Source organism: Delphinapterus leucas, chromosome 2, assembly GCF_059928025.1.
Source record: "Delphinapterus leucas isolate spDelLeu-1000000601 "Yukka" chromosome 2, BTC_Dleu_Yukka2, whole genome shotgun sequence".
NCBI lineage: Eukaryota > Metazoa > Chordata > Mammalia > Artiodactyla > Monodontidae > Delphinapterus > Delphinapterus leucas.
This window is the reverse complement of record NC_143130.1, coordinates 93,997,835-94,022,597: the sequence shown is the minus strand read 5'-3', so window position 1 is coordinate 94,022,597 and position 24,763 is coordinate 93,997,835. Positions and strand designations below refer to the sequence as shown.

Genomic DNA, 24,763 nt, shown 5'->3' with positions numbered 1-24,763 from the left:
GGAGGTTCCTTAAAAAACTACAAATAGAACTACCATACGACCCAGCAACCCCACTACTGGGCATATACCCTGAGAAAACCGTAATTCAAAAAGAGTCATGTACCAGAATGTTCATTGCAACTCTATTTACAATAGCCAGGAGATGGAAGCAACCTAAGTGTCCATCATCAGATGAATGGATAAAGAAGATGTGGCACATATATACAATGGAATATTACTCAGCCATAAAAAGAAACGAAATTGAGTTATTTGTAGTGAGGTGGATGGACCTAGAGACTGTCATACAGAGTGAAGTAAGTCAGAAAGAGAAAAACAAATACCATGTGCTAACACATATATATGGAATCTAAGGGGAAAAAAAAGGTCATGAAGAACCTAGGGGTAAGATGGGAATAAAGACACAGACCTACTAGAGAATGGACTTGAGGATATGGGGAGGGGGAAGGGTAAGCTGTGACAAAGTGAGAGAGTGACATGGACATTTATACACTACCAAACGTAAAATAGATAGCTAGTGGGAAGCAGCCACATGGCACAGGGAGATCAGCTCGGTGCTTTGTGACCACCTAGAGGGGTGGGATAGGGAGGGTGGGTGGGAGGGAGACACAAGAGGGAAGAGATATGGGAACATATGTATATGTATAACTAATTCACTTTGTTATAAAGCAGAAACTAACACACCATTGTAAAGCAATTATACTCCAATAAAGATGTTAAAAAAAAATTCCCTTTTCAAAACTAAAATCTGAACTTGTTGAATCAGTCATATTTAGTTTTTATTTAAAATCTGAGCAGCTTAGAGTAGCATATTCTCATAGCTTTGCCTAATCTATAAATGTCAATTTTTATTTATGCTATCCATATAAAAAGGTCTCACTGTATCTGAAGAGATTCATTTATTTATTCATTCATCAAATTTTAATTGCGCTCCTGTTATATGCCAGGCACTATTCTAGGTATTGGGGATATAGTGATGAACAAGACAGAATTCCTATCTTGTATTCTGGTCAGATTTATTGATCATCAAAATCTGTGATGGGTGGTGCAATATATCAATTAGTAACCATAAATTAATTAGTTAATATACCAATTATAAGGATTACAAAATTAGAGTAAGCATCATAGGATTAGTGCAATGTAAACAGATTCATGGTGATTGGTATTTAGAAACCATAATATCACGGGGAATAATATGGATCTGTTTTTAATTTTAGCTTTAAAGAAACCCCCTGTTTCCTTTTCTCAATATGAAAGTCATCAAGTAATCTCCCATCTTCCAACTGGACAACCTCTCTCCCCAAATATGGTTCCAGGTATGAAGTCTTATTCTTAAAATTCCATTTGAAAATCAATTTTCTGGTCATGTATTGTTACATAGTGAATAAAACATGTCATTTAGCAGCACAGTGAAGTATCATTCATTATTCTAGTTAACTTTGTATATTGTCAAACGACTGATAAAAGCTCAGGGAGATTCATTGCAGCTCTATTTACAATAGCCCGGAGATGGAAACAACCTAAGTGCCCATCATCGGATGAATGGATAAAGAAGATGTGGCACATATATACAATGGAATATTACTCAGCCATAAAAAGAAACGAAATTGAGCTATTTGTAATGAGGTGGATAGACCTAGAGTCTGTCATACAGAGTGAAGTAAGTCAGAAAGAGAAAGACAAATACCGTATGCTAACAGATATATATGGAATTTAAAGGAAAAAAATGTCATGAAGAACCTAGGGGTAAGACGGGAAAAAAGACACAGACCTACTAGAGAACGGACTTGACGATATGGGGAGGGGGAAGGGTAAGCTGTAACAAAGCGAGAGAGAGGCATGGACATTTATACACTACCAAACGTAAGGTAGATAGCTAGTGGGAAGCAGCCGCATAGCACAGGGAGATCAGCTCGGTGCTTTGTGACCTCCTGGAGGGGTGGGATAGGGAGGGTGGGAGGGAGGGAGACACAAGAGGGAAGAGATATGGGAACATATGTGTATATATAACTGATTCATTAAAAAAAAAAAAAAAAGCTCAGGGAGAGATCATTACAAAATGAACTTCGTCTACTGGACTATTAAGAGTGGGAGAATTATTTGTTCTGCCACTCTGGACTACGTTCCCTTTCATCACTACCAGTATATATGTCTTTACCTTCTCCAAAATGTGTTCAAGTTTATCTCACAGAGGCCTTCTATAAAATGAGATCCGCCTGTATCAAACTCCCTACTCTGTACTTATCTGTGTGTTTTCTACTGAATACCTACTCAATTTTACAGAAATGTTCCCCTAAAATGAGAATTGGTATGATTAAAATTAATTGTAATAAAGATCTAAATCGAGGCTTTGATGAGTTAAAAAGGGAGGTGGGGGAAAGAAAAGTTATATCCAGGAGATACTAATAAGAAAGAATCAAGAGTTAACAGTTATGTCGCTGTGTAGATGAAAATAACTTTAAGATTAGAAATTCTAAAAGCCTTATTGGATTTTGGAGATTTCTGACAGCAATATAGAATTTGGAGGGAAGAAAAGTTACAGGTATCACTGCCATTTTAATCTTTGGGTTTCTACTATTGATATATATTCCATTGATGAATAGGTTTATAATCAATACTAAAGATACCCGCCTGGGAATGATTAGTAAACTTCACACAACTAAAATCACAATGGTTATAAGATTTGATTAAAGAAATGAAATAAAGCTTTAAAAAAAAGCTACCTGACTACCCAGTATCAGATAAGTGTCTTACCTTTTCTCAGATACATCTTATGAAATTCTTCTGCAAAATATGACCTTAATTTGATGTTTTTATGCCATAGATTCTCATGTAAACCACAATGGAAACCCCAGAACTTCAAAACAGAAGCCTTCCAATCCTCTTCAACATTTAATTCCAGGCCCTAACTTGGAGAGTGAACCCAGAATTCAAGCAGATATTCTAAAGCAGGCTACTAAGGATCGAGCCGGTGATCTCCATAAATTGAAGCAAAGTAAGAATCAGTTGATGAATATTATGCTGAAAAGATTTCTTTAAATATAATATATTTATTTACAAGTCTGAATTAAGGTCTTCATTATTATAATCTCTAACTAATGGATGTATAGTGAAGTTATATACATACAAAGAGAAAGTATGACGGTTATAAAATTTAAAAGAAAAGTAGGTTTTAAATGGATAGAGATATTTTAAAGAACACTTTCAAAAACTTCTCTTGTTCTCCAGTGTTAAAAAATAAATTTCAGGTGAGTTGATTTTAAAAAATGCTATTAGTTCTTATGAATGTAAAATTTTTCTGAGAAGTGAGAGAAGATATATTTTGTTAGGCTAATATATGAAAACTTTGATTAGAAAGGAGGGAAGATAAAGAGTTTTGAAAAATGAGTTCTGGAAGAAATAAAGACTGCCATGGTAGAAAGTTCATTGCTGTTTCCTTTTCCATTCCCTCCAATTGCAGTTTGCTTCATTTAGGTGCTAGAAGTGAAAGAAATTGAACAAACTCATAATACTGTGTAATAATGTTTGACTGCTTAATTGTTTCAGAGGTATTGATTATGATAAATGGACAATACCTGTTAATCTGCATAATTTTCTAATTGGTAGATTTTCAAGATGTATAAGAAAAAATTCCAGTAGTAGACAGAATTGGGGACAGGACAGTGGCTCTTAGACCAGCTCTCTTAAACTGTACTTTTCACTGCTTCTGCTTTTTAAGGCTTCTTCCCTTCAACTTCTGAATAGACAGAATGTCTGAAAGCTCCAGTTTGCTTTTGTTTACTTTTAATGATGGCTTCTATGGCAACAACTCTTCAGAGCAGTGTTTAGGCATTTACTTGTACACAGGTTGTTTGTACTGTGATAACTGCACAGTGTTACATTTTTAAATTGGTCTTATGACAGTTATTCATATTTCTGCATCTATATGAATATATAGTTTGTGTACATTTAATTGACTTGCCTTCCTTGACATTTTAAAGCGTATCCATGTATCTTGACTTAAGTATTATATAAAAAATATTTTTATTTACAAGAATATGGTTAACATTTTAAATACAGTGAAAAAATATTTCCTCCAAATCTTGTTGGGGAATTGGCTTCAAAACTTTTATCTCAACAAAAAGAGGTTTATAGTAAGGTCAGAATCTTACTAAGATAAAATATCTTAATTTGATCACTTAAGATTTTCTTCTACTTATAGTTTATTCTATAAAAATTGTTATTGTTGTCTTACCTCTCTTTTTTTTAACCAGTCTTTGGGTAAAGAATGTGATTGGAAAATGATCACCAGGAAATTACTACATTCCACAATTTTTTTTTTTTTTTTTTTTTGTCTGTGCCGTGTGGCATGTGGGTTCCTAGTTCCCCAACCAGGGATCAAACCCGTGCTCCCTGCAGTGGAAGCATGGAGTCCTAACCACTGGACCACCAGGGAATTCCCTACAATTTATTTCTAAAAGAGCCTATTGAGTTTTAAAATCTTACTCCGAATTCTTTTCAATGTATATATAGAGTTGAAATCAATGTGAGCACTATTTTGTGATTTACTTTGGCATTATTTCTTACCTGTGTTTTAACCTATCAAATAGTTATGTAATTGTGATTTAAAAATATACATATATACATATACACACACGTAGACATATGCATATATTCCATTGTGTTTAGGCAATAATAATAGTTCATTTAGCTCTACTCTTTGATTATTTAAATTAGTTTGTATTTTCTTATGTTAGATGTCGTGATTATGAATATCTTTTTTTCAAATTATTTCCTGCTTCTCCTACTTTGGGTATTCCTTTAAAAGTGTAGTCCCCTAACTGAATTTATTAGGTCAAAGTACTTGACTAACTTTATAGCTCCTGTTACATAATGTCAGATTGTTCTCTAGAACAGTTTTACAATGTCACTAGAGATGTTTACATTTATTTCTTTCCCTAAGGCCTGGCCACATTTGCTTTTTAACTCTTTTGTAAGGCATTCAGAATATGATGATTCCTTGAGGGTGTTTTAATAGGCATTTACTTTCTGGTGGCCTGTCCATTTTTATGTGAGGAATTATACTATAATTATATCTTGGTATATAATCTGTGCATCAGTTTTGACCACTGAGCCTGATAACTTTGGAGATTGATCCTATACCTTTCTGTCAAATCTTTATCAATAATTCAGATGCTAACCTTTGATAAATTAACTTTACTGCAGTTTCCTCTTCTGCCTTTTGTGATATGAGACTTTATTATATCATGCAAATGATTTTTTTAGAAATTAAAAATAAGTTTAAAATTGTGGTAAAATACATATAGAATTCACCAAAGTGCACAATTCAGCGGTATTTAGTACATTTATAATGTGCAATCATTACAACTGTCTAGTTCCAGAAAGTATTCATCACTACAAAAGAAAACCGTGTACCCATTAAGCAGTCACTCCCCATTTTCTCCTACCCACAGTCCTTGGCAATGACTAACCTATTTTCTGACTCTATGGATTCACCTGGAATCCTGGATATTTCATGTAAATGGAATCATACAATATGTAGCCTTTTGTGTCTGGCTTCTTTTTCTTAGCGTACTGTTTTCAAAGTTCAGCCATGTTGTCACAGGTATCAGGACTTTATTTCTCTTATGGCTGGATAATATTCAATTGTATGAATACATTTTGTTTATCCATTCATCTGTAGATGGGTATTTGGATTGTTTCCACTTTTTGGCTATTGTGAATAGTGCTGCGATGAACATTCATTTACAGGCTTTTGTTGAACACTTGTTTTCAATTCTTTAAGTGTGTACCTAGATGTAGAATTGCTGGATTATATGGTAATTCTATGTTTAGCTTTATAGGAAACTGCCAAACTATTTTCCACAGCAGCTGCACCATTTTACGGTTCCATCAGCAATGCACGAGAGCTCCAGTTTCTCGACATCCCTGTCAACACTATCAGTACTTTCCACTGTTGCTCTTGTTTTTACTGTTGCCATCCTAGTGCCTGTGAAGTGGTATCTCATTGTGATTTTCATTTGCATTTCCCTAATGACTATGACATTGAGCATCTTTTCAAGTACTTGTTGGCCATTTGTATATCTTCTTTAGAGAAATGTATATTCAAGTCCTTTGCCCATTTTTAAATTGGGTTGTTTGTCTTTGCTGTTGAGTTTTAAGCATTATTTATATATTCTGAATACTAAACCCTCATCAGATGTATGATATGCAAATATTTTTACCCATTCTATCATTTGTTTTTTCACTCTCTGATAGTGTTCTATGATGCACAAAGTTTTAAATTTTGATGAAGTCCAGTTTGTCTATTTTTCTTTTGTTGTTCATGCTTTTGGTGTCATATCTAAGAAACCTTTGCCAAATCAAAAAGGTCATGTTTTCTTCTAAGAACCTCATAGTTTCGCTCTTTTTTTAACTTGAAGTATAATTGATTTACAATATTATATTAGTTTCAGGTGTACAACATGATGATTTGGTGTTTGTATACATTGTAAAATGGTCACAACAATAATAGTTTTAGCTCTTATATGTAAGTTTTTGATCTATTTTAAGTTAATATTTATATACGGTATGAGGTAAGGATCCAACTATGTTCTTCTGTGCATCGGTATTCAGTTGTCCTAGCACTATTTGTTGAAGACATCTTCTTTCTCCATTGAACAGTCTTGGTATCCTTGTTGAAAATCAGTTGACCACACACGTATGGGTTTATTCTGGATTCTTAATTCTGTTCCATTGAGACCAGATGCCAGGAGCACACTGTTTTGATTACTGTCACTTTGTAGTAAGTTTTGAAATTGGGAACTGTGAGTCTTCCAACTTTGCCCTTCTTTATAAGATTATTTTGACTGTTTGGCATCTCTTACAATTCCATGTGAATTTTAGGATCTGCTTGTCTATTTCTACTAAAGAGACAGTTGGGATTTTAATAGGAATTACATTAAATCTGTAGATTACTTTGGGGAGTATTATCATTTGAACAATATTAGGTCTTCCAATCCATGAAGATGGGGTGTCTTTCCATTTATTTAGGGTATCTTTAATTTTCTTCAGCAGTTTTTGTAGTTTTCAGACATTAAATCTGTAGATTACTTTGGGGAGTATTATCATTTGAACAATATTAGGTCTTCCAATCCATGAAGATGGGATGTCTTTCCATTTATTTAGGGTATCTTTAATTTTCTTCAGCAGTTTTTGTAGTTTTCAGTGTACAAGTCTTATGCCTCCTTGGTTAAATTTATTCCTAAACATTTAATTCTTTTTTATGTTATTGTAAATCAAATTGTTCTCTTAATTTCCTTTTCAGATTGTTCATTGCTAGTGCATAGAAATATGACTGATTTATTTGTTTACTTGGCTTTTGGTTTTAAAATTTTTAATGCAAATTTCTAAGAATTGCTAATATTTGGGTTCATCTTAGAATGGTATTTTATTTTCACTCTTTTAGAAATAATAGTGTTTTTAAATATACTGTAAAAATATACCTATGTTATATACATTAGCATATACATAAACATATGTGTATATATATATAAAAAATCAATATTTTGAATATGATTCAAAAATTTTATGAGTATTTTACATCAACTACATTTTTTTTTCTTTTTACCTTTCGACGTCCCTTCACCCATTCCTCCCATGTCCCCACCCCCAACCTCTGCCAACCACCAATCTGTTCTCTGTATCTATGAGCTTGATTTTTTTTTTTTTTTCTTTTTGGCTGCATTGGGTCTTTATTGCTGTGGGCTTTCTCTAATTGTGGCAAGCGGGGGCTACTCTTCGTTGCAGCGTGTGGGCTTCTCATTGCAGTGGCTTCTCTTGTTGCGGACCACGGGCTCTAGACACAGGAGCTTCAGTACTTGCAGCACATGGGCCCTAGAGCACACAGGATTCAGTATTTGCGGTGCGTGGACTCAGTAGTTGCAGCACGCGGGCTCGCGGGCTGGGCTCTAGGACATGCAGGCTTCAGTAGTTGTGGCTTGCGGGCTCTAGAGCACAAGCTCAGTAGTTGTGGCTCACGGGCTTAGTTGCTCCATGGCATATGGGATCTTCCTAGACCAGGGATCAAACCTGTGTCGCCTGCATTGGCAGGCGGATTCTTAACCACTGTGCCACCAGGGAAGTCCCTATGAGCTTGATTTTTATTTGTTTGTTTTACTTTTTCTTAGATTCTACATATAAAAGAGATCATATGGTACTTACTTATTTCACTTGGCATACCATCAAGGTTCAACCATGTTGTTGCAAATAGCAAGATTTCATTCTTTTTTGTTGCTAAATAATATTTCATTGCATATATATACCACACTTTCTTTGTCCATTCATCCACCAATGGACACTTAGGTTGTTTCCATATCTTGGCTATTGTAAATAATGCTGCAATGAACATGGGGGTGCCTGTTTCAAGTTAGTGTTTTCATTTTCTTCAGATAAATACCCAAAATGGAATTTCTGGATCATATGGTAATTCTATTTTTAATTTTTTGAGGAAACTTCCTACTGTTTTCTGTAGTGGTTACACCAATTTACATTCCTACCAAGAGCATAAGGGTTCCCTTTCCTCCACATTTCTCCAGTAATGACTGATTTTTGTTTGTTGATCTTGTATCCTGCAACTTAGCTGAACTTAACACAGTAGGTTTTTATTTGTGTATATTCCAACATATCCATCTTGACTCTTACGACAACTTTCATTTCTTTTATTGAAAATCATCTGTCCTTTTTCTGGCCGTAAATATACTACTCAATTTTCATTTATTTTTTTTTTACCACGAATGGATTATTTGACCTCTTTGGAACATACAATGATCCAAATTTAGTTTTCTCTATCTTGATAACCATTTGTCCCAGGATTATTATTTATTTTCCCTTTGTGATATTTACTTCTGGTTTATCTTGTACACACATAAACTCACATTAAATTATTTCACTATTTTTATCTCTCTCTAGAATTTCCATTTTTTTCCATTTCTTGTCTTTATCCCTAGCATATGGTACGATTCTGATACCAGTTCCAATGTGTGTGGGTTTTTCCCACACCACTAAGCAATTCTCTAACACCAGCTGGGTATCTACAGATTAACTCAATTCTGACACTATCTACCTGGAGATAACCTCAGATCTCACAGGTTAAGGGCTCAGTCCTCCCCCACTTCAGATGCCAATTACAAGTCCAGATTGTTGCCTATATTTCTAACTGACTGGATGAAGATCTAAGGTACCAACAGCCACTTTCTTGGGTGCAGTTAATTTGCTGGAGCAGCTTGCAGAACTCGGAGAAATATTTTACTTACTAGATTACCAGCTTATAAAAACTATAACTCAGGAGGAGCTATATGGAAGAGTTGCATAGGACAGCACAGAGCTTCCATGCTGTTCCAAGCATGCCAATCTCCCCACATCTCCATGGGTTTTTATGGAGGGTTCATTACATAGGCAATACACATTCATTACATTGCTTTATAAGAATCTGAACCTACCTTAAAATTTTTAAAAAACTAAATTTTTCTCTGTTCTTCCAGAAGAATTTCACTGTCAGTTTATCAAGTTCTATGACTAGCCTCAAATGTAGTTTTAATTACAATTTTATCCTTTTTTTTAATCCTTACTGTTTTCTTCTTTGGTTTTATCCTTCTCAAAATCTTATTTGCCTAAAAGTTTCTATATAGTAGAAGAATTATTTAAAATAAACATTTGGGACTTCCTGGCAGTCCAGCAGTTAAGACTCTGTGCTTCCACTGCAGGGGGTGCAGGTTCCATCCCTGGTCGGGGAACTAAGATTCTGCATGCTGTGCAGAGTGACCAAAAAGGAAAAATAAAATAGAATAGAATAGAAAACAAATATTTAAGGTATATACAAGGAACTGTTACCAGAAGGGGGACTCCTTCCAGGGCCCTAGAGTGGTCTCTTGTCTAACACTTGGAAATGAATTGTCCATGGAGACGCATTTACTGACAAAGCAAAAGACTTTATTGGAAAGGAGTGCTCGAGCAGAGAGCAGCAAGGTAAGGGAACCCAGGATAACTGCTCTGCCACTTGGCTTGCAGTCTCAGGTTTTATGGTAATAGGGTTAGCTTTCTGGGTTGTCTCTGGCCAATCATCTTGCCTGTGCCCATATTTGGTCCTATTCAAGGCCCTTCCTGATGGCATGTGCATCTCTCAGTCAAGATGGTTTCCAGCAGGAGGGTTTCTGGGAGGTTGGCAGGACATATTATGGACTGGTGTCTTCTCCCTTCTTTGGGAACCAAATTCTCCTGGTTGGCTTGTGGTGGCAGCACTGTGTTCATTATCAGGACCTCCTGTTGTGAGACTACTCATGCAGGTGGTTATTACCATGTCTGGCCAAGGTGGGTGGTTTTGGTCAATGGTTTCCTAATAGAACCATTAGAGATAATCTAATGCCCTATTACTCACTACTCTGGACTAGCAGCATCCACATCACCTGTGATTGTTAAGATTTTAGACCCTACCCTAGACCTTATTTATATTAACATTAAAGTTTGAGACTCCACTATTATGTGATTTCTTCATTTTACAGACAAGAAAATTTAGATCCAGAGTGTTTAATTTACTTGAGGCAAATAGTGGAACAACCAGGACTATTATCTAGGTCCCTTATCTTCAGGTTCACTGCTTTTTCACTGTATCACACGACCTCCTCTATACTTTTAAAGTTTTGGAAAAATTCTTTAACAGTTCCTTTTCTTGTTCTATTTCTGGCAGACTCCTAATTGTACTTTAAAGCTGTGCTCTGCTGGCATCTATTTGATAAAGCCCTTCTCATATCCCTACTGTCTTGACCAACTCAATCATTCCCTTCTCACTGTATAGTTGACCCTTGAACAACATGGATTTGAACTGCATGGGTCCACTTATATGTGGATTTTTTCACTAGTAAATACTACAGTACTACACAGTCTGCAGTTGATTGAATCTGAGGATGTGGTTGCTGCATGTATGGAGGTGCAACTTTAAATTATATGTAGATCTTTGACTGTGCAGAGGGTCAGTACCCCTAACCCCCATGTTGTTCAAGGGTCAACTGTACTTCAATCCATTGAACATATTATCATTAGTGTATATACCACATCATTTTGTAATTAACTGTTGAAGGGGAGGAAAAATTTTTCCATGACCTTTTTAGGATCCCTGGCTGGGTCTGAAAATTAAACTGAGAAAGATTAACAGGAAAAAAAACCCTACAAATTTATTTAACATGACACAGGGCCCTTCATAAGGAAAAGGAGACCCAAATAAATGGTTAAACCTGAATTTTTATTTTTTTTAAAATTTAAACAGTAAGTATATATATGTGAAATAATTACTGTAGTAGTACAGAAAATTTAATCATTTTACATTATAAAAATGATTTATGCAGAAGTGGTTTAGTTTAGAGAAATTGGCATTATTATTACTGACATCATTTGGATATAACTGAGAAAAAATATAAGATGAATAAAAAGTTTTTGGAACATTATATCCAAGAAAGTTTTCTTTTTTTTTTTGTTTTTGTTTTTGTTTTTTGCGGTACGCGGGCCTCTCACTGTTGTGGCCTCTCCCGTTGCAGAGCACAGGCTCCGGACACGCAGGCTCAGCGGCCATGGCTCACGGGCCTAGCCGCTCTGCGGCATGTGGGCTCTTCCCAGACTGGGGCACGAACCCGTGTCCCCTGCATTGGCAGGCGGACTCTCAACCACTGCGCCACCAGGAAAGCCCCCAAGAAAGTTTTTAATCTTCGTTTTGTTTTCAGTCAGTATCAAGGTGGCTCTCTCCAGGTCATTGTGCAATAAACTATTGGTACAAACCAAAACATGATTATGGAAATACTGTATGAGTTTACCCACCCTTTTACTGAGAATTTCCTCTTTTGTCTCCTCCCCTTAGTGAAATAATTTCAAATTCCCTAATTTCAACATATTCCATAATAATATATCTAACTATAAAATTATATGTTTACATAATATGTATATGTAAAATATATATACATACACACAACACTTAATACTCATGCAAATATTAGAGAAAAGTAAGAGTTTCTTTAAGATACTTTTTTTTTTTTTTTTTTTTTTTGCGGTACACGGGCCTCTCACTGCTGTGGCCTCTCCCGTTGCGGAACACAGGCTCCGGACGCGCAGGCTCAGCGGCCGTGGCTCACGGGCCCAGCCGCTCCGTGGCATGTGGGATCTTCCTGGACCGGGGCACGAACCCGTGTCCCCTGCATCAGCAGGCAGACTCTCAACCACTGTGCCACCAGGAAATCCCTAAGATACATTTTTAAAGGCAGGAAAAAAGAAGCAGAGGGAGAGATATCCATTCAGTTTAAACAGAGAAAGGCAGAAGACAGATCACATATTTCATTGAATCTGAAAGTCATTAATTTTAAGTTCAACACTTTTTTTTTTTTTTGGCCACGCTATACAGCCTGCAGGATCTTAGTTCCCTGACCAGGGATCAAACCCGTGTCCCCTGCAAAGGAAGTGTGGAGTCTTAACCACTGGACTGCCAGGGAAGTCCCAACACACTTTTTTTTTTTTACCACCAAGAAAGGAAAAAAGTTGCTGCCAATTACACTATGACACATCACTGATTTGAAGATGTATCCTGATGTTAGCAGTATTAAATGTGAAAAAGTCCATCTTAGAATCAATGAAATGTATATGTAGTATTTTTTGTCTTTTTTCTATTTTGAGTGATACCTTCTTTCTTAAAAATCCATTTTCAAGATTAATATTTTAGATTAACATTAGGATAAGTTTTACCTCCAAGTAACTGAAATGGTAAATGAGAATGTCAATATGCTGCAAAAGTTTCCTTTTTTCATGAATTATCTCTGAAGTCTAAAACGTGTTTAGTGACCCGTTCATAAAGAAGAGGTTTCCTTTGCCAATAAACAAGTTATAGATTTGATACAAATGAGTGATCATTATTCATGTCTGGAACTTCATGGGCTCAGCCCTCCGAGTTAATAATTAACTCAGAATTGGGAACATATTTGCCTACTTTTTGTTTCCTCTAGATTAGTGTTTGAAGTGCAAATCTATATTATTAGGCTAATTTTCCCTTCCAATTTATTATTTTTTAATTAATTTTTATTGGAGTGTAGTTGCTTTACAATGTTGTGTTAGTTTCTACCATACAGCAAAATGAATCAGCTATACGTATACATATATGTCCTCTTTTTTGGATTTCCTTCCCGTTTAGTTCACCACAGAGCACTGAGTAGAGTTCCCTGTGCTATACCGTAGGTTCTCATTAGTTATCTATTTTATACATAGTATCAATAGTGTATATAAGTCAATCCCAATCTCCCAATTCCTCCTACCTCTCCCTTCCCTCTTGGTATCCATACATTTGTTCTCTACGTCTGTGTCTATTTCTGCTTTGCAAATAAGGTCGTCTATACCATTTTTCTAGATTCCACATATATGCGTTAATGTACGACATTTGTTTTTCTCTTTTTGACTTCACTCTGTATGACAGTCTCTAGGTCCATCCACGTCTCTACAAATGACCCATTTTCGTTCCTTCTTATGGCTGAGTAATATTCCATTTCCCCCTCCAATTGAGAATGCTTCAACACATTTGTTATTCAGTCTTCAAAAGAAATGTGTTTATCTTGCCCAAATTAATGGGAGTCTTAGACAGCTGAATATTCCTTCCAAATCCTTTGGGTTTTTTTTTATTAGCTGCTACATAATTAAATAGTGCAATCTGGTATCTCACTATGGTACAGGCAGATTTTGGACCAACTATTCCTTTTCCAATCAATGCTAAATACTTAGCTTTGAATGTTTTTGTAATAGGCTTGATGAAGAGTGGAAAGATATGATAGGACAAAGGATATGAAGTAAGTGTAGTAAACTGGGAGAAATTTAGCAAGGCTCATTTGTTCAGATTCTTCTTGATGTTCTTCTGTCTTGGATATAAGGATATTCCTTTACTCCAGGTATAGGGAGGATACCACTCACATGAGGGTTTTATGACCTGCTTCAGGGGAAGGTCAGAAAGTCCTTTCTGCACATGCCATTTCTCAAACTCCTTCAGCTTGAAATATTTGATATTTCAAGGTGCTGTGTTTTCAGGTTGCATGTCCTGAAACCTGTCATTCCCCTGTCTGAAAGTTCCATATGAAGTTTCACAATCCAGAAACTGAGTTGTTAGCTTGCTCCATAACCCATTGAACTAGTCTCAGTCCTGGGTATTTCAAGGGAAACATAAGAAAAACAAAGGTTAATGGTTGGTACAAACTGTAAACTCGGTTTTTTAGTCCAGAAGACAGTCAATCAAGAAGATTTTCTAGATGTTGGACCTGAACCATCTTCAGATGCTTTATATTGCATTGGCAATATAACAGCTTTTCCTTGAATATCTGGTAATGTCATCAGGTGATCTGTTGAACTTTCTAAGTGGCCTAAATGGCAACAGGCACAAAGGTTGTCCATACATGAACTGTTGTGGTGATTTCTCTGAAGTTTATATCAAACTGTCCATCTTCAGCTTGCAAGGCTTTAGGAAATTGACAGTTTTAAGTTTTAATGATTCAAAGTTAGAAGGGCTGAGAAAAATTGGAAACTTTAATTTGGAGAGTTGCAGCCAGATATTGAAGGAAACTAAAAGGATTCCGCATCTAGTCTAGTTTGCAGGTAGGTAACAAGATCTTAAAGACAATAAATAGGACTAGTATTTAATAGCCACAAGGGTTTACTGTCATTTTCTATTGAAGCATCATTTTTCTCTCTATAGTCACCCCATTTCTATCAAAGATAATCAAAGACTATTTTTCAAAATAAGTCTAGTCTCATTAAACTTGGCCTGATTATTTATGTGAGTACAAGAATAGTGATTGACCACATAGGTCTTTTGAGTTTTCTTTGCTGGAACTTTTCATAAGGATTCTCAGATTGGATTTTTAAAAGCCTCTGGAGGTGAGGAAGCCAAGCCAGAGACTCACCTTCAGACTTCGCCTGCAGTACCTAGAGACAATTCCTATCTTCTTGAGGTTCACAAGATATCCTGAAGTTCCTGGGCCTGCCAGGAAGTGACCTTCCTTACTGTAAGGCTGGGAACTTTGTATACCAGGTATAAGCTGGTTTTTCCGAGGGGGGATGGGGGCAGTTTATAAGTATTGACACTTTAAACCCAGCCCTAGTTCCATGAAGCTGTCTGGTCATATCTGATTTTATGCATCATTCTCAAATATGACATTCTAGTGAGAGCCTTGGTAATATAGCCAAAGTTTCCAACTGTGTTCTATTACAAGGAGAGCAGATTCTTACTGAACTTAAAATAACTATATTGCCATGAAAACAAGATTTCTGACTAAGAGCTCCTGAATTCTGGAGGGATTAAAAAAGGTAGGGAGAAAAAGTAGTTGTTTTATCTTTATTCACAAAAGTATACTTTTGTGAATAAAGATAAATAACACCAAATTGCTGTGTTACAGATAGCTTAAGAGATAAGAGCAAAGGGGTTCCTTAAATCTGGAAAACAAAAGATTAAAGGACCTCAATGTTGGGTGTGTCCTGAATCCTATAACTGGTTGTATACATGTCTTCTCTGTTACAGTGGTAACTCACAAGGGCAGGAACTGTGTCTTATTCTTTTTTATTTTCCCAGCCATGCATGTACATAGTAAACATTTGTTAAACTTACTGCATTACTTTTGGAATTTTATATTTCTGTAGTTAGTCACACAATCAAAATGATTACTTGGTCATAAATTATATAATACATGAGAAGTTCCCTAGTTTTAATTTCTTTATTCTAAAATTCTTAGTCCTGAATCTGTTATAGTCTCTCTTTTTTTAAATTGTAGTTTACGGATTGTTTAAATTTTTTTTTATTCTCCAAAAACCCAACTACTAATTTTGCCACTTTTTAATTTTCAATCTGCCTTTTATTTTATTCTTTGCTATTTGTGACTTGTCACTTTATTCCCCTTTTAAGTTTTTGGACAGATACTTAATTCTTCACACTTAATTCTTTCTTACTAATATATTAACTTATAAACAAACTTTTATCAAACGCCTGTTAGGCAAAACACTATGCATTTGTAACCACAGTTTTTCCTCTGTTGTTTCGTTGTGTGTATTAAGTTTTTATATACTAAATTTCCATTTCTATTGTCTTTTAAAAATATTTTGCCATTTTATTCTGACTTTATTCTTCATGAATAAGCATTAAGGGCATTATTTTTCTCTGTAGTTTTAATTGTTTTTGTTTGTTTGTTTGGCCATGCTGTGTGGCTTGCAGAATCTTAGTGCCCCGACCAGGGATTGAACCTGGGCGCTCAGCAGTGAAAGCATGGAGTCCTAACCACTGGACTGCCAGGGAGTTCCCTCTATAGTTTTAATTGTTAACTTCACTTTTCCATCTGTATTCAAAATAGGTAAAAGAGAATGTTTAGAATAGCAGATGAGGGATAAGTGTATTTGTTCATTAGGGAGATTAAGGCTTATAGGAATGGCCAGGCTTTAGTGGAATTTGAAGAAAGTGATCTTGTGTTAGGCTAGATCTATATGTTCTGTTTCCAAAACTTTGTTAAATAGCAAAAATAATTCTTTGCAGAGATTGAAAACTGATGACACTTCACCATATCCAGCTAGCATATTAGTTTTGTTCAGTCCACACAGTGATTTTTAAAAATCTGAAATAGTTGCCAGTATTTAAAAGTCAAGAGATTTCATGTAAAATTCCCAGTCTCTAATTCTCTTAAACCAGATTGTTTGACATAATCACTGGAACTGATTATGACTATTCTGTTTAGAATGAGACTTGCCTTGTCCCATTTCTCATAATCCCACTTTGACATAATACATCCAGTTATCTTGCTTGTCTGATACTTGGAGGCGTTTGAGTTTGTGACCCCTTTCTATAACATGAGAATATAGAATAGAAACCTTGTAGTTGATCCAGGGCAGGGGCTTAGCTGTATGTTAGAAACCTTGTAGTTAACCTCATGGCAGTATAGAAAGGTACATGAGGTTAGACTGGGCTTGAGAGGGAAGTATTACCTAAAAGTTAGCGAGCAAGGGGTATTAGACTGAGAAGTAATATTGAAAAATGGTAAGTGAGGAGATGGTAGTCTCGAGAAAAAAGGTACTGCGTTAAAAATGCCAGAGACAGAACACTGTTATCATAATGAGGCCTTATTGATAAATGAAAGGTATGAAGTAGGAGTAGGAAGAAAGTGTCTGAGTATGTGAAGAAATCTCTTTTTCTGTCCTGACTCCTTTTGCATCATGGAGACAGTTATAATCTCAGTCCATATCGTCATCTAATTTTACTTCATCTAGAGACCAAAGGTATATATAGAGATCAATAAGTACAAATAATAGAAGTGTAAATAGGTAATGAATATAAAAGTATTTGATCCTGTAGATACTAAATGATATGCTGTTAGAACAAGTTGAAAATTTTGTTGAAACTGACTACTGGACATAGGGGGAAAATCTTAGATTTTATACATAACCACAACAATTTTTTTGACAGTTTTAAATTTAGCATATTTTATAACTTAATATATCACACTTACATTGATACATTTTTTATAAATTTAATTTTGTCTTGCCACATCATGCAAAAATGGCTAGGTAATTTGTTGGCATGTTTTGCCATTATTTAGAAAATATATTTGTGTTGGTTTAATTTAAAATGTAGAATGTAGTCTATATGGTGATACAAAATATAGTTTAGGGGATACTTCAGAGTATCCTGGAGGCACACTTCAAAGAAATAGTCAGACATCCTCCAAAGTAGCTGAAATGGAGAATTCATGGAAGACCCACCTGTTTGCCAATTAGGAGGGCTGTACTCTATATATTGAGATGCCTTGAATTGAGAAAACAGTTCATTTCAAATGTCAGCCCTGTACTGAAAGTCACAAGGAATTTCAAAACAGTAGGTGGTGATTGTTGATCAATATGGGCTTTTCTGTATGCCTGCTCCAGGGTGAGTAGCAGCAGAAATTCATTTATTTAACTGTGGTTAATGATTCCCCTGAACAACTTGGTGAGACAAGGTAGTGTATCAGAGAGTACATGATTTTATGTATGGATTTTTTTAAAGTATTTTTCAACCTCTGATCTAGATGGCTTAGTGGGTTTATCACCTTTGAGATATCCACTCTGCTCACACAGATAACAATCGATAAAATGTAAAAAGAGAGAACTAAAAGGATATTGATAATCTCAAAAACATGTTAAAAATTACTGTGGTCAAGAAATGAAACAGGGGCTTCCCTGGTGGCGCAGTGGTTGGGAGTCCGCCTGCCGATGCAGGGGACACGAGTTCGTGCCCCGGTCTGGGAGGATCCCACATGCCGCGGAGCGGCTGGGCCCGTGAGCCATGGCCGCTGGGCCTGCGCGTCCGGAGCCTGTGCTCCGCAACGGGAGAGGCCACAACAGTGAGAGGCCCGCATACCGCAAAAAAAAAAAAAAAAAAGAAAAAAGAAATGAAACAAAAATACACGATGATGAAAGGAAATGAATGATTAGACCTATTAGGTTCCAGGTCTGGAAATGAGGCTTCAAGGAATTTGACTCTTAAGAGCAAAAGAATATAATGGGAGCCAGGCTTATTGCTTAATGCCAGGATCTAAATAAGGCCCCATCTTCCTTGGCAGAGGAAGCAGAAAATAAATGTTGCTGACTGCCATCAAGAACTACAGTGTTTAGCAACCTGAAGGCTTATGGAGCCAGAAACCTGCAGATGCAGCCTTATGACCATACTGCATGGTCATACCACATCACTATTAGTTCTGTAATGAATCTGTGCTATCCCAAATAGCATCATGGTATAGAAACTCAGAAATGTGATTTAAAAATCTTATCCTAGACTGGGGAACTGGGACATCTCTAAAATGAATACATAATAAAATAAAATAATTTTATTTTAAATAAAATAAAATAAAATGAATAGATAATATAGGTGAACACAGAGAGGGTAGAAGAGAAAAAACACAAATACCCCGCCCCCCATACACACATCCACACTGAAAATTAATCAGCAAACCAAAACCCCCAAATATATGAAAAATGTTAATGCTAAGAGAGCCAACATACCAACAATTGAAACATGAAAACTATTTTTGTGTTTAAGGGTCCTCAAAGAGAGATGACGAAATAACTTATTCAAAAAAAGAAGAGATTAAGAAACAGGCAGAAATAAAACAAAAACAGTTAGCTATAAAAACCAGTTATACATTTTAGAAATGAAAAGTATAATCATTGAAATAAAAAATCAACTTATGAGATAGACCATGAACATAGTTGACTGACTGATTAGGAATCTTGTACTGAGATATTCAACAAGAACGTAGCACAGAGTAGCAAAGACATAGATATAGAGATAAGTATATATCATATGTATATGTGACAGAGATGTTAAGAGAGACAGAATATATATGTGTGTCTAATAGGAGTTTTGGGTAGAGAATAGAGTAAATGGTAGATAATCAATATTTGAAAACTTTAAAGTTCTCAGAGTTTTCTGAGGTTGAAGAAAGACATGAATTGTTAGATCAGATATGCCTGGGGTAAATGAAGAAAGTCTTTGCTTTTAGGCATTGTAGGAGAACCTCAGAGTATCCAAAAATAAAGGGAAAAATCTTAAATGATACCAAAAAATATAGATTATTTCCAGGGAATGACAATTATATTGACAGCAGATTTTTCATCAGCAAATTAAATGCCAGACAATAATAGAATAATATCTTCATCCTGATGAGTGGAAAATAACTATCAACATAGAATATTATACCAGCTAATGAGGACAGCAAGGACAAAATGAAGATGTACTAAGTGGGTAGAGGAGGAATAGGAGATAATATTGAAAGAAAGGAAGAAGAAAATTCAAAGAAAGGCATCCAAACAGTAAAATCAAAGAACTAAGATCAAATACTACAAAAACCATGATAAATATAAACAGATTAAAGTTATCTGTTATAAGAGATGATAAAAAGATATGCAAATCAAATCCAGCTATATATAGTGTTTACAACTAAATCTTAAACACAAACATGTAGAAAACATGAAAATAAAAGGACTATAAAAGAGGCTTCTCACTTCTGGGTATACACCCCAAAGAATTGAAAACAGGGACTTGAACAGGTATTTGTACATTCATATTCATAACAGCATTATTCACAATAGCCAAAAGGTGGAAGCAACCCAAGTATTCAACAAATGAATGTATAAACAAAATGTGGCATATATATACAATGGAATATTATTCAGCTTTAAAAAGGAATGAAATTCTGACACATGCTACAACATAGATGAACCTTCAAAACGTTATGATAGGCCTTCCCTGGTGGCGCAGTGGTTGGGAGTCCGCCTGCTGGTGCAGGGGACGCGGGTTCGTGCCCCGGTCCGGGAGGGTCCCGCGTGCCGCGGAGCGGCTGGGCCCGTGGGCCATGGCCGCTGAGCCTGCGCGTCCGGAGCCTGTGCTCCGCAACGGGAGAGGCCGCGGCGGGGGGCCCGCGTACCGCAAAAAAAAAAAAAAAAAAACGTTATGATAAGTGAAATAAGCCAGTCACAAAAGGCGAAGGCAAATACTGTTGTAATTCCACTTATATGAGGTACCTAGAGTAGTAAAATTTCATAGAAACAGAATGGTGGTTGCCGGGGGCTGGGTGGGGAAGGGGGTATTGTTTAATGCATACAGAGTGAGTTTGGGAAGATGAAAAAAGTTCTGAACATAGATGGTGGTGATGGTTGCACAGCACTGTCAATGTATTTAATGCCACTGAACTATACACTTAAAAATGGTTAAGGGGGCTTCCCTGGTGGCGCAGTGGTTGAGAATCCGCCTGCCAATGCAGGGGACACGGGTTCGAGCCCTGGTCTGGGAAGATCCCACATGCCGTGGAGCAACTAAGCCCGTGAGCCACAATTACTGAGCCTGCACGTCTGGAGCCTGTGCTCCGCAACAAGAGAGGCCGCGACAGTGAGAGGCCCGTGCACCGCGATGAAGAGTGGCCCCCGCTTGCCGCAACTAGAGAAAGCCCTCGCACAGAAACGAAGACCCAACACAGCCATAAATAAATAAATAAAGTAAGAGTCAGAGCACTGGAAGACAACTGATACTTTAAAAAAAAAAAAAAACTTTCCCCTGAAATCCAGAAGACGACTAGGATAACCATTATCATCACTTTTATTCAGCTTTTCACTGTAGGTCCTAGTCAATGAAATAAAGTACAAGAAAAGAAAATAAACAGTATAGAGATTAGAAAGGAAGAAATAAAACTGACAAAACTGATATTAAGGTGATTTTTATGTAGAAAATTCAAAACCAATTTACAAACTATTAAATAAATATATTTAGCAAAGTTATTAGATATAGGATTAATGTAAAAATTAATTGCATTTCTACATGTCAGCAGTAAACATATAAAATGAAATTTTTAAAAAGAAACTTTCTTAGCTTTTTGCAGGTAACTATTTTTATTTGACGTATAGTTGATTTACAATGTTGTGTTACTTTCAGGTATACAGCAAAGTGATTCAGCTATACATATATATGTCTTGCTAAGAATAGCCAAGACAATCTATAAGGAGAAAAAAACTTATTGATGTCCACTACCAGATATCAAGACTTACTATAAAAACTGTTATTGATAAAGTAATTCAGACAGTGTGGTATTTGCACAAGAATGGACAAATGGACCAATGGAACAGAACAAAGAATACGGGAACTGACTACATATATATGGTCACTTGATTTATGACAGAGTTGATACTGCAATGCAATGGGGGGAAGGATAGTCTTCTCAATAAATAGTACTGGGTCAGTTGGATAGCCAAATGGAAAAATAATAACCTTGGCTCCCCTATCTCACACAATACACAGAATTAAATTCAAGATAGATTGCAGATTTAAAATTTTAAGCTAAAAAAACTTCTGGAGGAAAACAGGAGAATATATTCATGATGTGGAGTAGGCAAAGATTTCTAAAACCAGATAAGCCCCCAAAACAGCTAACCATAAATGAAAAAGATGATAAATTGGGCTTTATTAAAATTAAGAACTTTTGTTAATCAAAAGATCGGGGCTTCCCTGGTGGCGCAGTGGTTGAGAGTCCGCCTGCCGATGCAGGGGACACGGGTTCGTGCCCCGGTCCGGGAAGATCCCACATGCCGCGGAGCGGCTAGGCCCGTGAGCCATGGCCGCTGAGCCTGCGCGTCCGGAGCCTGTGCTCCGCAACGGGAGAGGCCACAACAGTAAGAGACCTGCGTACCGCAAAAAAAACCACAAAAAAACAAACAAAAAAATCGATCATAAGTGTGAGAAGATGTACATACCATGCAATTTAGCACCTAATATGTTACCTACAAATGTTCTTATATATAAGGAGGCATGTACAAGAATATTTATTATTACATTGAAAATTGAAAACAATCATCAGTATGAGAATATCAAGGTGTATGTACCAGACATACAGTGGAATCACATAGGAGTTAAAATAAATGAATAAAGCTACATTTATCAACATTGGTAAATCTCAAAAGCATAATGTGGAGGGAATAAAGCAAGTTGCAGAACAGATATATTAAGATGCTGTGTTGGGAGTCCCCCAAGACCACCCTGAGTCTTGATGATTCAATAGAAGAGTTCACAGGACCCAGAGGAGTTATAATACTCACAGTTAGAGTTTAGTACAGCAGAAGGACAGAGATTAAAATTGGTAAATGGAAAAGCTCATGGAGCAAGGTCTAGGAAAAAGCAGATGTAAGCTTCCAGGTGTCTCCTTCCAGTCTCCAGCAAAGAAGTATGACAAAACACATGTGAAGTGTTGCCAACCAGGGAAGCTCATGTGATCCTTGGTGTCCAGGGTTTTTATTGGGGGTCATTCATGTAGTATCCTCATGTAGTCACGTAGTGCCCACGTGACTGAGGTCAGCTATTCAGACTCTAGACCTGCCTGCCTCCACCTAGCAAAAACAAATATTCACCATGAATCACTTCATTAGGATAAATTTGTCCAATCAAACTGGTAAGCATGGCTCAAGGGCTCAGAAGTTATATCCCACAATCAAGCCAAGGACCAGTCCTGAAGACAAGCCTTTCTTTGCAGTGTACAATGACCTTGTGAAGTAGATATAGGAAGCCTTTTAAAATCTCTGACTTTAAAGGTCTTCCATAATTATTCCCAATTCAAACTTCATCTTTCAGACTTCATCTTTCTGCTTCCTAATATAAATCCAGTCAAATTAATCTCTTTACTGTCTCCTGAGTACTCCATCTTCGTTCTTATTTGAATGCTCCTTTCCTTCTCTCTGTCATGGTCCAATATATTTGCCTCTTTTTTGTGAGGCAAACATGGTAACCACTACACTATAGAAACCTGATTGCCTCTTTTTTGAAACCTTCCTTTCTAGCTCTAACCCACACTGATTTCTCCCTTGTATAATTTTTTGCAAATATGATGCCTAATATATAATTTAGCAGTCTGTTATATTGATCAGCATCATGCATTTTATTTATATAGCCATATTCATTCACTGTCTACTGTGAAGTTTGATATCCCCAACTTGACTGGCAATTTTATGTAGTTGGCTCTGTTTTTTTGTCTCTTGTTGTCTATTGTACTGTATGAATTACTATTGTGGTCATCCATTCTTGTTAGTGATTTTCTTATTATCTCTGTAGGTCACTGTAATTGTAGTATGGAAATTTTATGACTGAATTCAGGCTAGTCAGAACACCAAACACCTTTTAAAAAAAGAGAAGAAACTTTGTAAATTGTTCTGTTGGAATATTATAATAGGTACAGGTCGACCATTTCTTTGATTAATATACCATGTCCTTATAATATTAGTTAAATTAACTATATTTTGCAATAACTTTTTTAGACTAATTTTTTGGTCTTCTATATTTCATAATTCTCATAAAAAATGAAAATATTTTCTTGGAGGAAATAGTGTACCTTGAGAAACTCACTAGTAAGTACCATATCAAAATGTTTATATATTTAAAACAGCAATTTCACATTGCATAAAGATGATTTAACTGCTCCAGGTATTTTGTCCATAATATTGCATATTAAAAAAAGAAAATATAGATTTCTATAAATCTCCCTTTTTTCTTTCTTACATTGGCATCATTTATGTTATCATTAGAGAAACAGATAATAATAAAAGACACCAAAATGTTTTGTTTTGTATAACTATCATTAGGAGACAGGGTCTTTCTCACAAATAGCTTACCTATTCTTCTCTTGTTACTCTTTTTCCTTCTTAACTCGTGTATATCCATTTCTTTTCTCTAACTCTGTTTTATCAACTTTTCCATTTATTTATTGTACATACCCAACTCTATTCTAGAATAGATTTAAGATGACTTTATGCTCTTTTTCATTATCTCCATTTACTTCAGTCTCCTGTTGTAAACTGCCCCCCCCCGCCAAAAAAAAGCCTATGTGAGTATGATTTGTTCTTTAACTATTTTCCTGATTGACTATTTTTTTAATCGTGGTATAGCTGATTTACAATATTACATTATTTTCAGGTGTACAACATGGTGATTCAAAATTTTTATAGAGTATGCTCCATTTAACGTTATTATAAAATGTTGGCTCTATTCCCAGTGTTGGACAATATATCCTTATAGCTTAATTATTCTATATATAGTACTTTGTACTTCTTAATCCCCTACCCCTATCTTGCACCTCCCCCCTTTTCTCTCCCCACTGGTAACCACTAGTTTGTTCTTTTTTTTTTAAATTTATTTATTTATTTTTGGCTGCGTTGGGTCTTCGTTGTTGCT

General features: G+C 36.0%; 1 protein-coding gene across 3 annotated transcripts in view; it reads left to right on the top strand.

The window, feature by feature from the left end:
• GOLM2 (golgi membrane protein 2) overlaps positions 1-24,763 on the top strand; it is a 111,727-nt gene that overhangs the window by 75,248 nt on the left and 11,716 nt on the right. For 2 of the 3 annotated variants that reach the window (XM_089907287.1, XM_089907289.1), the window contains exons 7-8: positions 1,215-1,313; positions 2,822-2,992. In XM_089907287.1, coding sequence (XP_089763413.1) covers positions 1,215-1,313; positions 2,822-2,992 — 270 coding nt within the window. The remainder of the gene's footprint in view (positions 1-1,214; positions 1,314-2,821; positions 2,993-24,763) is intronic. The other variant, XM_089907288.1, reaches the window with a different exon arrangement.